The sequence below is a fragment of the Dermochelys coriacea genome, chromosome 3 (genome assembly GCF_009764565.3).
Source record: "Dermochelys coriacea isolate rDerCor1 chromosome 3, rDerCor1.pri.v4, whole genome shotgun sequence".
NCBI classification, from domain to species: domain Eukaryota; kingdom Metazoa; phylum Chordata; order Testudines; family Dermochelyidae; genus Dermochelys; species Dermochelys coriacea.
Window position 1 is genome coordinate 104531713 of NC_050070.1, and position 16199 is coordinate 104547911.

Consider the following 16199-nt stretch of genomic DNA (forward strand, 5'->3'; position numbering starts at 1 on the left):
AAAAAAACCCAAAAAAACAGGTGATGAGAAAGACCCTTTTGCTTTAAGTTCACTTAGTTTATTAAGTTAGGTATTAGTTTGTGTTTTATTTTATATTTCTTCATAACCAATTCAACTTTTATGCCTCATTACTTGCAATCACTTAAAATCTAACTTTGTTAATAAACTTGTTTGTTTTAACTAAACCAGTGTGTATTTGGATTGAAGTATTTGGGAAACTCAATTTGAGATAAGGTTTGTGCTTATAATTTTCTAATAATGAAATAAACTTCCTATGAGCTTGTGTTGTCCAGGAGAATACTGGGCAGTACAAGACATTTCTGGGGACAGGGAATTTGCTGGTCTTACTCTATAATATAATTCAGGAGTCGCTGGCTAGAGAGCTCATATATAATACAGCTGGGAGTCATTTACATGTTAGAGGCTTTGCGAGAGCAGACCAGTAATGGTCACTTTCACAGCACAGCAGTGTAAAAAAGGTATCCCAGGTTGGAGAATTGAGGACATACAGCTGTTCAACACATAGAATGTCTTTCCCTCTCCAACCTATTATCAATTACAAAAAGTCTAATTATAAATAAACTCTGCAAGTCTTTTCTATATCTTTTTGTTTTAATACCTCAGGCTTTCCCCCTACCTATATTTATTTTTACTAATTTAGGTATTTGATTGTTTGCATACTATATGCAGTGTGTTTGTAGAGTATTATCTTGTAATTAGATTGGGTGCCAAGAGAACCTATTAAGGCAGAGTTGTCCCATTACAGTGTTTGTGTGTCTAGGTAAAATAAATTTAATAAATGTGTGCATTAATCCTTTTAGATGTGGGAATCTATTGAAATCCATTTTACATCCTGTTCTCTACTGAGGGAACACACTTATAGTATTTAAAATATGTAGAAGAAACATTTTTATAAAATTAAAAGACAAACACAACTTTACAGTAGGATTCCTCATCCATATCTATTTACATCCTTATCTAGCAAAACAGAAACTTAGAAATAAAACATATGTATTTAGAACATAGTTCTCATAATGCATTATAAGCATGAGTTTAATCCAAGATCTAGCATGTTGTTCAATTATCTTTAATAAGTAGTAGGATACTATTTTTATATTGTAACATTTTTGTGGATTTAAATGTTTTAAATTTGGGGTGAAAACAGTTTATTATTTCTAATTACAAATAGCATTAGATTTATGGTCCTACTTCAAACATAGGAAGTTAGGTTTAATAAAAATGGCTCCGATGAAGTGAGCTGTAACTCACGAAAGCTTATGCTCAAATAAATTTGTTAGTCTCTAAGTTGCCACAAGTACTCCTTTTCTTTTTTGCAAATACAGACTAACATGGCTGCTACTCTGAAACCTCACGAGAAATTGTGCATGCAAAGTCATTTTGGAGCAAAGCTAAAGCTTCTTTGGCAAGAGAAAGGGGGCAACTTCAGCATAGATTATAGAATATCAGTACCATATTTAAAAGGTGGTAAATGAAGATTTTCTAATATAGAACTGACTGAGTTCAGAGATCCCACTCCTTCTGTCTATACCGGTACTGAAATATCCACAAGACTAACAGTGCTTTTACAACGTTTTGATCATTTGGTGTATACTCATCTTGAGATTTTCTATTTCCCCATGGAAACCTGTAATAGCTGTTACGGGAACCCCTATCTTTCTGACCTGAATTCAATGCCAAAGGTGTTGTACAAGGTATTCCAGGATGTACTAAATGAGAGAAGGCCTCTTGAGGGGAGAGGGTGTGGCGGGAGATCCTCAGTACATTGGTAATGGAACTATGATAATTTACACAAGCTGAGGATCTGTCTCTTAGTCTTTAATGACAGGTTTCAGAGTAGCAGCCGTGTTCGTCTGTATTCGCAAAAAGAAAAGAAGTACTTGTGGCACCTTAGAGACGAACAAATTTATTTGAGCATAAGCTTTTGTGAGCTACAGCTCACTTCATCGGATGCATTCGGTGGAAAATACAGTGGGGAGATTTATTTACACACACAGAGAACATGAAACAATGGGTTTTATCACACACACTGTAAGGAGAGTGATCACTTAAGATGAGCCATCACCAGCAGCGGGGGGTGAGGTGGGGGGGAGGAGGAAACCCTTTCATGGTGACAAGCGAGGTGGGCCATTTCCAGCAGTTAACAAGAACGTCTGAGGAACAGTGGGGGGGATGGAGGGGGGGGGGGGGAGAAATAACATGGGGAAATAGTTTTACTTTGTGTAATGACTCATCCATTCCCAGTCTCTATTCAAGCCTAAGTTAATTGTATCCAGTTTGCAAATTAATTCCAATTCAGCAGTCTCTCGCTGGAGTCTGTTTTTGAAGTTTTTTTCTTGAAGGATTTTTATGGCTGACTTAGAACACCACTTCCTCAGCTCTCGTCCCCTAATGCCCCTACTCTACTTGCGCTACATTGATGACATCTTCATCATCTGGACCCATAGAAAAGAAGCCCTTGAGGAATTCCACTATGATTTCAACAATTTCCATCCCACCATCAACCTCAGCCTGGACCAGTCCACACAAGAGATCCACTTCCTGGACACTACAGTGCTAATAAACGATGGTCACATAACCACCACCCTATATCGGAAACCTACTGTCCGCTATTCCTACCTACATGCCTCTAGCTTTCATCCAGATCATACCACACGATCCATTGTCTACAGCCAAGCTCTACGATATAACCGCATTTGCTCCAACACCTACAAGATCTCTATCATGCATTCTTACAACTACAATACCCACCTGCTGAAGTGAAGAAACAGATTGACAGAGCCAGAAGAGTACCCAGAAGTCACCTACTACAGGACAGGCCCAACAAAGAAAATAACAGAACGCCATTAGCCATCACCTTCAGCCCCCAACTAAAACCTCTCCAACGCATCATCAAGGATCTACAACCTATCCTGAAGGACGACCCATCACTCTCACAGATCTTGGGAGACAGGCCAGTCCTTGCTTACAGACAGCCCCCCAACCTGAAGCAAATACTTACCAGCAACCACACACCACACAACAGAATCACTAACCCAGGAACCTATCCTTGCATCAATGCCCCTCTGCCATGTACATGGGTCAAACTGGACAGTCTCTACGTAAAAGAATAAATGGACACAAATCAGACGTCAAGAATTATAACATTCAAAAACCAGTTGGAGAACACTTCAGTCTCTCTGGTCACTCGATTACAGACCTGAGGGTGGCTATCCTTCAACAAAAAAACTTCAAAAACAGACTCCAGCGAGAGACTGCTGAATTGGAATTAATTTGCAAACTGGATACAATTAACTTAGGCTTGAATAGACTCTGGGAGTGGATGAGTCATTACACAAAGTAAAACTATTTCCCCATGTTATTTCTCGCCCCCACCCCACCCCCCACTGTTCCTCAGACGTTCTTGTTAACTGCTGGAAATGGCCCACCTTGCTTGTCACCATGAAAGGTTTTCCTCCTCCCCCCCCCCGCTCCTGCTGGTGATGGCTCATCTTAAGTGATCACTCTCCTTACAGTGTGTATGATAAAACCCATTGTTTCATGTTCTCTGTGTGTGTATATATATCTCCCCACTGTATTTTCCACCGAATGCATCCGATGAAGTGAGCTGTAGCTCACAAAAGCTTATACTCAAATAAATTTGTTAGTCTCTAAGGTGCCTCAAGTACTTCTTTTCTTTTAGTCTTTAATGGAGACAAAAAGGACAAGTTGCCAGCTTCTTCTACTTGATCACTTAGATCAATGGTTTTCAACCTGTGGGAGTCTGCAGATTGTCTATGGAGTCCACAAAAGGTTTTCATTACCATAGATCAGTGGTCCATGGACCCCTGGAGTCTGCAGACTATGTTTAATATTTCCAAAGGGTCCACACCTCCATTTGAATATTTTTAGGGGTCCGCAAATGAGAAAAGGTTGAGATATTATTGGTTTAAATATTATCCACTGGTTTAGATATCATCAGTATCATATTTCACCAGTACTTCACATTTTTGTTGAAAAGGCTGCATATTCTTTCAGAGGCACAGTGGCACAAGTTCTGTAAATTTCTGGTTTTTTACCAGTAGGGAGATATTTTACATCTCCAGTATATTCTGTAAGGGGACAATTTGAAGGATTTTCCAAAGTCAGATTTTGTAGTCAATAGAATAATGCTATGAATTAGCACATAAGAGATTAGAAGTCACCTGAAGTAAAAAGCTCCTAGTTTCTCTCATACTAAAGGTTCTCAGATGTAAGTATACGCTGGAAGACCACAATGATTTTTACAATTTGTACAAAAGGTGAGATCTCTTAATTTTAAATCCTAACCTTCTGTTGTCGCTGCTCTTAAAAGCCTTCAAACCTATACTGGTTGCAGGTTTTCAATAAATGAAAATTTTCAGTTATCACTTTAACAATTTTTTTCAATAAAAATTTCCAAAAAAAAGTATTCAGAAAAGTACATGAAAAAATTGAAGAAAAAAAAAAAAGGGTGGGGTTGTGTGTAATATTGCTCAGGAGTAGTTTGGCATCCGAGGTAACTGAGCCAATACATAGCTGACTCCAGCACTAAGAAAGAAAAATGGACTTGTTACAAGCGCTGTAAAATACTAGGCTTTTCTTACTTCTAAAATGATAGCAATTAAGTTAGTAGTTTAATTATAGATATTTCAAAAGTGTCATTTCACAGCCCTAATGTAACAGTATGAAATCTCCTCCCCACAACCACATAATGAGAAATACTATACAACCTTCTGATAATGAAAAAGCTAAATTGGTATTTTTTCCACTAATGGACAGTGCGAATTTTATTATACAAATAGAGAAATCCAATACAACGGGTTTTTTAGTGACTTGCTATGTTAGGCGAACACATAGGCATTAAATGTTTTGTCACTGAAGTTTATTTTAAAGTGAGAGAATATAAATTATCAAGATTAAACCCCTGAAGCACAGATAAATAGGAAGTGCTGCCAAGATTTACTATAGTGTATATCAATCCAATTTCTCCGAGAGGCAAAGGCCAACCATCAACACTTGATTCACAAAGAAAATTCTGACATCTCTTTTAAGCTTAAGAGAATATACAGTAACTCATTTTACTAAATATAGCCTGGCTTGATCTCCTGGTATAGTGCTGTGCACTGCTAAAGCGGAGACCAAGATTCAGTTCTTTGCTCTAGTCTCCCATTCTCTGGGCTAACAAAGCATAGGAATGCTTCCAAGGCTGCATGCTTTGCCATAGGGAAAAGGGGAGAAAAGGAAGCTTCTTGCTTTATTCACGAATGCCCCCCTCTATGAGTATTATATATGAGAGAAGCAAGGGTACAAAGAGAGCGGCACAGAAGGTAGTGGCCACAATATGACTGAAAATGATTCTTCATTGCTCAAGCAGACGATATTCCAGGAATGGAGAAGACATAAAAAGGATATATGCTTATATATAATCAGATCAACACTGAGCCCAAATGGTTAATTTTTTCAATGTAGATGCCTAATTTGCACAGGCAAAATGCAGGTGTGTGCAAGTTATGTATGAAAAGCTCATTGATGTATGAAAAATGGGTAGTTTTGTGTATGCATCTGCAAAAGTTGTAGATACAATTTAGACATATGGTAAAAAATTTAGCTTTTAATGCATACATAAACTAGATTACCAGGATACACATGGACCTAATCATATTTAATTATATTGATTTAAATAATGAGATTTAATGACAAAATAATTGTGGTTGGATGTTTCCTAACTATCTATCACTCAAGTAAACATGATCTTATGTGCAAATATACAATTGAACAAGTTTCTTCAATTTAATGATTACTAAAAGAAAAAGCAGGTGAGATAACAGTACATTTTCTATAACAAGCAATTATTTTAAAATTTAAATACTAGTGATGTCAAACCGACAAATGCATTTTAATTAAAAAATGAAACCTCCATAAAACTATTTAATAATTGCATGAATATTTCTGAATTAGTATTATAGTCATGTAAGTTTACAGTCTTGAAAGATATAGCATAACTATGTAACTTATCAGAGACATATCATCAACATTTGTCATTTTTAAGCAATGCCAAAAATTTTAATTGTGTGTGTTCATTTGGAAAAAATTTTGAAGGAGAAATTAGTTAAGGACATTGAAGTCAATGGTAAATGGGACAAAATACAACATGGTTTTACAAAAGGTAGATCGTGCCAAACCAACCTAATCTCCTTTTTTGAAAAAGTAACAGATTTTTTAGATAAAGGAAATGCAGTGGATCTAATTTACCTAGATTTCAGTAAGGCATTTGATACCGTGCCACATAGGGAATTATTAGTTAAACTGGAGAAGATGGGGATCAATATGAACATCAAAAGGTGGATAAGGAATTGGTTAAAGGGGAGACTGCAACGGGTCCTACAGAAAGGAGAACTGTCAGGTTGGAGGGAGGTTACCAGTGGAGTTCCTCAGGGATTGGTTTTGGGACCAAATCTTATTTAATCTTTTTATTACTGACCTTGGCACAAAAAGTGGGAATGTGCTAATAAAGTTTGCAGATGATACAAAGCTGGGAGGTATTGCCAATTCAGAGAAGGATCGGGATATTATACAGGAGGATCTGGATGACCTCGTAAACTGGAGTAATAGTAATAGGATGAAATTTAATAGTGAGAAGTGTAAGGTTATGCATTTAGGGATTAATAACAAGAATTTTAGTTATAAGTTGGGGACGCATCAATTAGAAGTAACGGAAGAGGAGAAGGACCTTGGAGTATTGGTTGATCATAGGATGACAATGTGATATGGCTGTGAAAAAAGCTAATGCAGTTTTGGGATGCATCAGGAGAGGCATTTCCAGTAGGGATAAGGAGGTTTTAGTACCATTATACACGGCACTGGTGAGACCTCACCTAGAATACAGTTCTGGTCTCCCATGTTTAAAAAGGATGAATTCAAACTGGAGCAGGTACAGAGAAGCGCTACTAGGATGATCCGAGGAATGGAAATCTTGTCTTATGAAAAGAGACTTAAGGAGCTTGGCTTGTTTAGCCTAACTAAAAGAAGGTTGAGGGGAGATACGATTGCTCTCTATAAATATATCAGAGGGATAAATACAGGAGAGGGAGAGGAATTATTTCAGCTCAGCACCAATGTGGACACAAGAACAAATGGGTATAAACTGGCCACCAGGAAGTTTAGACTTGAAATTAGACGAAGGTTTCTAAGCACCAGAGGAGTGAAGTTTTGGAATAGCCTTCCAAGAGAAGCAATGGGGGCAAAAGATCTATCTGGTTTTAAGATTCTACTCGATAAGTTTATGGAGGAGATGGTATGATGGGATAATGGGATTTTGGTAAGTAATTGATCTTTAAATATTCAGGGTAAATAGGCCAAATCCCCTGAGATGGGATATTAGATGGATGGGATCTGAGTTACTACAGAAAATTCTTTCCTGGGTATCTGGCTGGTGAATCTTGCCCATATGCTCAGGGTTTAGCTGATCGCCATATTTGGGGTAAGGAAGGAATTTTCCTCCAGGGCAGATTGGAGAGGCCCTGGAGGTTTTTCGCCTTCCTGTGTAGCATGGGGCATGGGTGACTGGAGGAAGGCTTCTCTGCTCCTTGAAGTCTTTAAACCATGATTTAAGGACTTCAATAGCTCAGACATAGGTGAGGTTTTTGTAGGAGTGGGTGGGTGAGATTCTGTGGCCTGCGCTGTGCAGGAGGTTGGACTAGATGATCAGAATGGTCCCTTCTGACTTTAGTATCTATGAATCTATAAGACTTGCAAAGTTCTTTTCTTGATTCTGATACAAGGATGTCGTTCGCTTTTGGCAGAGATGTATGGTGGCTGTATAATTTGGTTTTTTACCTCCAATTACATCAGTAGAACTTTGTTTTTCAGATTTAACTATTGATCTCTGATTAACCATAGTTGAGTAGAACTATGTCATATATATGTATCTAGGCACAGTACTAGATTAAAATCTGAAGGCACTGTTATCCCATACAAGGTTAGGTATTGTGTGTCTTGAAAAGTATCAAGCACACAAGAATTTCCTCTAATTAGTATTAATACTCCTTGTGTAACTTAGAGACAGGACTATTTTTTGCCTATACTTTAAGTGGAAATATTATTATTACTACTGAGGTAAGGAAAGGATTTTCTGGGGGTGCTGTACATCTTAGACATGACTAACTGAATTGTGAATGCCACCAAATTTTATCTTCTAAAAAGCAAAAATATGATGAAGATGGATCCCTTAAAAAAAACAGTCAGGATATGTAGGTATATAATTCACATTAATGTTAATGGGTGTTGCCAAAAGAACCTCTGGTCACTGATGGGTGGTAAAAAACAGATACCAAAAATAACTTATATTTACATGATCTAGTCTCTCAACAGGCATAATAAGTGCATTGACAATAATGGGAGTTATATTCATTTATCAAAAGGAGAATAGATCTACAAACAATATACAAATGTTTTGTAATATGTGCTTGTCTATATAGAATATAGGCATTATATGAGAGGACTTTACAATTTTCTTGGAAATATAAATAAATTTGACATACCATAACAGAGTCAAGTTTCTGCTTCACTTTCTGCATTCTCATAGATACTCTTGCAACACTGATGAATTTATTTGCTGGAGATATTGTTGAATCTTTCTGTGCAGAAATATGAGAAGAATTGCTAAGAATTTGTGGCCCTCTGGATGTTGTTGATGCGAGTGACCCATTGAGATCTTTTACTATTTCAGCCTCCTGCTGTGCAACTGCAGAAATAATCAACATTAACATTTTAGGTTAAGTCTTAATAGTGCCATGAAACAAACCACACTGAGTTCATAGGTCATATTAAATTCTAAGACTTTGCTGAACAAGATAAAGATAAATTATATATAGAAACCCTACATTAAAAGAAAATTATTTAGGTTACGTAGTTAAGTTTCAGAGTAGCAGCCGTGTTAGTCTGTATCCGCAAAAAGAAAAGGAGGACTTGTGGCACCTTAGAGACCAACAAATTTATTTGTTAGTTAAGAAAGGCCAGTTTTACAATTGCCGAGGCAACTTTAATTCTGTCCCCATGTCCATGTAATGAGGCAGAGATCTTGTGGCAAAAGAATAGGATGTGATTATTGCCATTAAAGACTGTATCATAATGCATACAACAAAAGCGCAATACTAAAGTTGCATGGGCAACCATAAATCTCTCGACTTTGAAATCTAAATGACTTATCTTAGGGTTCAGAGTAGCAGCCGTGTTAGTCTGTATTCACAAAAAGAAAAGGAGTACTTGTGGCATGAAGTGAGCTGTAGCTCACGAAAGCTTATGCTCAAATAAATTTGTTAGTCTCTAAGGTGCCACAAGTACTCCTTTTCTTTTTATCTTAGGGTTGTTTGTATGTAATTTAGGGTTTTTGTATTTTTAAAGGAATACAATAAAACTAAATCTCATTATGTCTCACTATGTAACAAACCCTACATCACATATCACTTATCAAGGCTGAAACCTGAACTTTCACTACTGGACAGACTTATCACTTGAGCTACAGGTCTAATTACAGTAGATGTTAAAAGGATAAGTTGTTTTTCCTGGGAAGGGAGAAGCATTGATGATCTGATGGCACCATGAGCTGAGTCCAAGAGAAGCCTTGCCCAACTTAGCACTCTCTCACCACCCCATTTCTACAGCTGAACTGGCAGCTCCTTGGTGTTCCCACTAACAATCTGCTACTGCTGTTTTACTAAGGTGTAGGCCTAGTTCTTTAGAAAATTAAGGTTCAGTTATTTTGATATGCTGTGAAAGTCCTTGAGGAACACAAGCAAGAAAAGGGAAGTGACAACTTTAAACAGTTAGTAACTCAGCAAAACCCAAATAGGATTTCATGGGACAAAGAAAAGGAACTTTTCTAGCCTGAGGGCTTTCTCCCTGTCAAATTTCAAAGTCCTTCTGCAAACAATGGCCATGTTAGGAGCGTCTCAAAAAAGAATCATAAGAATCTTTAACAATGTAGGTTTCAGAGTAGCAGCCGTGTTAGTCTGTATTCGCAAAAAGAAAAGAAGTACTTGTGGCACCTTAGAGACTAACAAATTTATTTGAGCATAAGCTTTCGTGAGCTACAGAGCTGTAGCTCACGAAAGCTTATGCTCAAATAAATTTGTTAGTCTCTAAGGTGCCACAAGTACTCGTTTAACAATGTAAAGTGTTAAGGACCCTAAATATAAGGGTTACTACCAGCTCCGCCTAGAAATACAGGGCATCAGTGCATACAACATATGAACAAGAAAAGAGTAAATTACAGAAAACCCTCGACAAAATAATTTAAAAGTTAGGTGCAGTATTCTGAACATGCCAATAGTATGGATGTGATGAATCTACAATTTAGGTTCAGGTAGTGTAGGAATATAAGGAATAATGCAGTATTAGTATTCAGTTACCAAAAAAAAAGAATTCAGCTGGCAAATATCACGTGTGCCTGCTCTGGAGCCATTGAATCTCTATCAAAATGTATGATAAAGGTGCTATCAAGAAAGCCAAATGTAAAGTTTAGAGAAAATCCCCTCATGCCATGCTTAACAGTGCAAAAGACTTTGGCCTTATGTGCCAGGTTCCCTCCTGCCACCCTTTCCCAGTGCTTCCCTTTCCAGAGTACACTTCTGTAGGTCTGACTCCCTTCTGCCACTCTTCTCTCTCTCTCTGCTGGTCCATCTCCCACCTGCCACATCATCCCTGTTCAAGGATTTCCAAAAAGAGCAGCTTCTCTCATGTCTTGATTCCAGAATTCCCTCTTTCTCCCTCTCCCCACACACAAGTCTGATTTCCTCCCACTGTTAGTATTCACCATCCTCTAATACTGAGCTGATTCATCACAACCCTTAGTCAGCAGTAGTTTTCTCTTGATAAAAATATTAGTAAAATATGACCTTAATAAGGCAGTCCTACACAAGTCAAAAAAGTAGATGACTGGCATTGAATTCAAGCAAATCATGCATTTTCTAACTTCCGATTCTTATTTATTTTTACACAAATAAAATAGATTACAACTGATTAATGTAACTGCAAGTAGCAATACGGAAAAATACTGTTTTTCCAAATGGGAAGAGGGGGATAAAATTTATTCAAATAAACCCAGGTTGAGATAAAGGAGAGATTATGTACCAGTAATTAATTCATGTCTAGGAAACTACCAAGATACATGAAAAAGACTGTTTTCAGAAATGGGTTTGGATAAACAAGGGCTCTATTGCAGACCATTTTTATTTTAAAAAAGGTCAATTTTCCATATAATTAAGGAAAAGTAAAATTGAAAACACCAAGTACATTTGGAAACACAAACTAAAGGATGAAGTATGACGATTAAATTGAAATGCAGGTTTCTAGCTCAGTTGAGGTTAGTAACTTGCTGGGTCCAGGTCCAGCAGGTGCCCAAGGGGGTCACCAAGCGGTACCGCTTGGGCAACTTGGATTGAAGATCCTGAGCTTGTATTTCAGTTACTTCTTTCTGCCACTAGACGCTGCTATTTCTTTCTCTCTGTAGCCTCACTGCTTCTTCTACTAAGGTTGCCTGGAGGTTTTTCCAGCCCAGCAGCACTGAGCTCATTTAGAGAACTGTCTTTGAGAAAAATTTCTAAAGTTAACAACTGAACACATTTAGGCACAGGAGATATCCTGCAGGAGCAGGCCTAGTCATGCAGAGTGAGATATTCAGCGAAACAGCTCAGGGGCTGGGAACCTCAGATTTTGGGAAAAGGCTTTTGGCAATATCCATTGCAGGGCCATTAGGGTCCAATTAGACAATCACATGGGCTAGCTGCCAGGTACCAGCGTTAACAGGTATTATCTTGATAAAAGTTAAGCCCAGCTGCCTTATAACCACACACTTGACTTTTACAGTTTCTAGATTGTGGCATCAGGAAGACAAAGGATTTCAGCATTCCTTATTTAAAATTTGCCCATTGTAAACATTAGAGAGTATTTTTAAACCAGCTGATCTAAATCAAACTATGGAAATCTTAAAAATGGTACCAGTGACTAAAAATAATATTACTGTATGATTAACTCCTAACACCAATGCAATAAAACCATCTTCTGAAAGCAAAGCAAATATTTTTAACCAAAAACGAAGAAAAAGTTAGTAGCAGACTGTGTCAGAATGTACCCGTGTCCACACCCTACACATTATTGCAATAATCTTTGTTCAATATCTGCCTTGTGAGGTATTATCTGAAAACTCAATTTGCTGGTCATTATTGCTCTGAGAAAATGTCTGTGGCAACATTGTATGTGAAGTTATACGATTCAATGTATGTGGTTCTTCATATATGTTCTAAACTGAGGTTGGCAAACAGGTCTGTCTCAAAGAAATGTGTGCTACTTAATTTGCATTTAAGCAGTAAACATAGCCATCAAGCAGGAAGAGAAACAAAAGAAGCTCCAACACATTAGGAAAAAGTAGCAGGGAATATCCTTCCCTATAGACTGTGTGTCCTGAATCTCACTTAGAAATGTTTTTCAGGAGAGGGGCTAACACTATAAAAAGGAAGGACAAACATTCCTCCTCTCCCTCTCCCCTTCAATTCACTACACCAGAAGGGACAAAGGAAGCAGCCATTGAACTGGAAAAGGGGTCCTAACCTAAGAAGTTTGGTCAGTAAGACTGCTTAGTGCATGTGATGAGAAAACTCTGCTTTGAATTTAACATAGCTTGTTAAGTTAGGCACCAGTTGCATTTCATCTTTATTTTCCCTGTAACCATTTCTGACTTTTATGCCTCATTACTTGTATTCACTTAAAATCTCTCTTTGTAGTTTATAAACTTGTTTCATTGTTTATCTAATCCAGTGTGTTTACACTGAAGTATCTGAGAGACTCCATTTGGGGGTAACAAGGTGCATGCATATTATTTCTAGTAAAGCAATAACAGATCTGATATAAACCTGTATTGTCCAGGAGAGGGCTGGGAAGTACAGAACACACATATCTAGAGGGAATTCTAAGACTGTGGATGTGCTGGGTCACCCTGCAGTATTAACAAGGCTAGTAAGAGCGAAGATGTGGCTGGCTGCAGCATATACACAGCTGGGAGTGACTAGCATGCTGGAAACTTTTTGTGAGCAGACTGTAGGCTATAGCAGCAAAGCATTTTAAAAAGCACCCAAGGTTTGAGGGCAGAGGTGACATGGCTACTCAGTCTGGATTGTACCCTGGTATGTCACACAGATTATGTCCAAAAGACCACAACCTATGAAATGGCTTACTGATGAGAAAAGATCAGTAACTTTGTTAAAACAACAGATGACTTTAACTATCAATATAACCTCAGTGTGATCCTGTTTGATTGTTCAAGATTCAACCATGTTTTCCATTAAATAGAAAATGAATTTCTAGGAGGTACAGAGTTAAACAGCTATGAAATCTGCCTAATTCAAGAATGTAATTTTGTTTAGTGATTTCAAATAGCTAATTTTCTTCACCTTTATTAATATAATTTATATGCATATTAACAAATATCTATGTAGCCATAATGCAAATTAGTTCTCAGCTTTAATTTGACATGATAAATATGTATTACTTGCAGGAAATAATAGTTTGTTTCTTTGTATAAACAAAGCAGAGTGCTTTCCAGAACTGTGATGGGCCCCAATTTAGGAAAACATCCCTGTTGAAGAAAATACTAAAGCACATGCTTAAATACTCTCCTGAACGGGACAGATTTGAGAATATGCTTAAGTGTTTTCCTGAGTCAGGCTTACAATCAGTTTTTAATAAAAGAGACAATTATCTGTGGTTCTCTAGTTAAACAGCTAAATAGAATATATTAGTGGACTAAAAGTTAGCATTTAATATTGACCATTAATTCTTTCAATTTAATTAGTTCAATAAAATCATGTCAATACAGTAGATGGAGGATTTGAACCTTCATATAAAGTCAGTAAGAGTGTTGCTTTTTTTTTTTTTAAATTATTCACTCTATATTATCAAGACAGCAACTAAATGGAAAATGTAATTTTGCATTAACTATTCATCTTTATTAGCACAAAATGCAATTACTTTACAGCGATTTAAATGGAAAAAGAAGTAAATATATATACACATATATATCTTCTTAATATATTATATATACACCTTTGTCAGATCTGCCATTAAGATGAAACATGACAACTGAAACAACATTCTCAACAAAGAAAACAGTGATGCTACTGAATAATAACCAAAAAAATTTAAAAATCAAGAAACCTACCAGTTTAAAAGACTAATTAAGTCTACAATTAACTCTATGTTAGTGATAGCCAGGGATCTCATTTTCTGTGATAAAAATCCCAAAATTCTCCAATAAAAACCCATAAAAATCCATGTTTTTCTGTGAACTGAACTTTTAGCTTCCCTAGCCATAATGGGGGTCCCATGGCCAGGGTTGGCTGCCCAAACCTCACCACCCAGGGCTGACAGCCCCAGTTTGCTTAATACAGTGAACTGGATAATGGAGGCTCAGATAAACATGGTTCTACTGTATATGGCTTTTTGTTTGTTTTTTTCCCCTCCACAAAATGTAAAATCTCGAAGATTCTCTGTAAAAACACAAATTCCATGTTTTTCCAAAACAAACAGATTTCTAGGATCCCTGATGATAACACAGTTGCTATGGAATTCCACTGCAGATGTGAGTTTGCCTACAGAGGACTAAGAGAGTCTAGATTTTCCTCAACAACCATTTTTATACAGCTTTTAAAAATTATTTTACATCCCATCAAGCATAAAATATTGAAGTTTGTGTATTTTGAGAAAATGTAAATTTGCCTGACTCCATAATCCAGCCCAAGACTGAAATATGGTTCAATGATTGACATGATATCACTAGCACAACATAGATTGCTGAGGGTCTGATCTAGCGAGAGAAGTGATGACAAGTCTGGAATTCAGTCATGCAAAATCATGACAGAAAGGTAAATTGGAAGCTATTTCTATGCTGATCTTAAACTGGTTTAGAGATTTCACCACAATTCTTGCATGGCAGGTTTTGATGTTCTGTTTTGTTTGTTTTTATAAAAGAACCTTTGCAAGTCGCTTCTAAAAAATGAAACAAACAGCTACCAAGATTCTTATGCATCAAGAAATGCTCTACAATACCTTTATAATCATAAATGTACACAAGTATTGGCTGGTTTTGACCAAAGGCACAAAATGACACCATGTGTTCATGTGGATGAAAGGCGACATCTCGAACTGGAAATGTGAAGGAGAGGTCAGAATACATGGCTACTTGATCACCTATAAAAGGAAAAATAGAGTTCTTAATTTGTCATAAAAAATTGACGTGATAACATTGCAATTTTTTTTTAAAATATCCACTCATCTCTCTATATTATATTTATGTTACAAAAACCTTAGAGAGGACTTCAACCTTTGTATTTTAAACTAGTTTATAACTTGGAAAGCACTATCCACTTAAATATTAAATGGCACATAACCATAGTATGTGCTTGTATCTTTCTAGGAAAATGCTTGTCATCTTAGTCATGGGCTTCAGTCATACTGACAATGGAAACGGAAGTTTTGCACACCACTATTTCATAAAAGTTTTGGCCCTGAACCTGAACTCAATGGAACAACTTACGTCTTGTGACAAAGTTCCGATGAAGTGAGCTGTAGCTCACGAAAGCTTCTGCTCAAATAAATTTGTTAGTCTCTAAGGTGCCACAAGTACTCCTTTTCTTTTTGCGAATACAGATTAACACGGCTGCTACTCTGAAATCCTCTACCTTGGTGGGTCCTGCGCTTATTGGAGGATTTTGCTTGCCTCAGAGATTCACAGTATCCCTCAGTTTGGCCACTTTCGTGGCTCAAATCTGCCATTCACTCAGATAACCTCATCACTGGCCAGCATGGGGAAAAGGAAGGAGAACAATCCCCACAGTCTCTGCTGGTCACCTAGTGGGTCTGGGGACAGGCCAGGGACCTTCCCCTCTGGTGGGACCTACAGTCCAAGTCAACTTCTCCTGTATCCAATAGGGAGTTGGGGGGATGGAGGGAACCCAGGCCCACCCTCTACTCCGGATTCCAGCCCAGGGCCCTGTGGATCACAGCTATAGTGTTGTGTGTACCACCTGTGTGACAGCTACAACTCCCTGGGTTACTTCCCCATGGCCTCCTCCCAACACCTGTATCCTCACCACAGGACCTTCCTCCTGATGCCAGATAGCGTTTGTACT

At 37.5% G+C, this 16199-nt stretch overlaps 1 protein-coding gene and 1 long non-coding RNA gene across 13 annotated transcripts in view; both read right to left on the bottom strand.

The window, feature by feature from the left end:
• The window catches only part of AHI1 (Abelson helper integration site 1), a 180989-nt gene that overhangs the window by 103032 nt on the left and 61758 nt on the right, over positions 1-16199 (bottom strand). For all 12 annotated transcript variants that reach the window (XM_043511021.1, XM_043511019.1, XM_038394768.2 and 9 more), the window contains 2 exons: positions 15118-15258; positions 8559-8761 (listed from right to left, as the gene is read on the bottom strand). In XM_043511021.1, the coding sequence (XP_043366956.1) occupies positions 8559-8761; positions 15118-15258 (344 nt within the window). The remainder of the gene's footprint in view (positions 1-8558; positions 8762-15117; positions 15259-16199) is intronic.
• Positions 181-1836, bottom strand: LOC122459359. The gene is made up of 2 exons (XR_006279987.1): positions 1369-1836; positions 181-1243 (listed from the first exon to the last, which is right to left on the bottom strand). It is a non-coding gene; the product is annotated as an uncharacterized LOC122459359 (long non-coding RNA).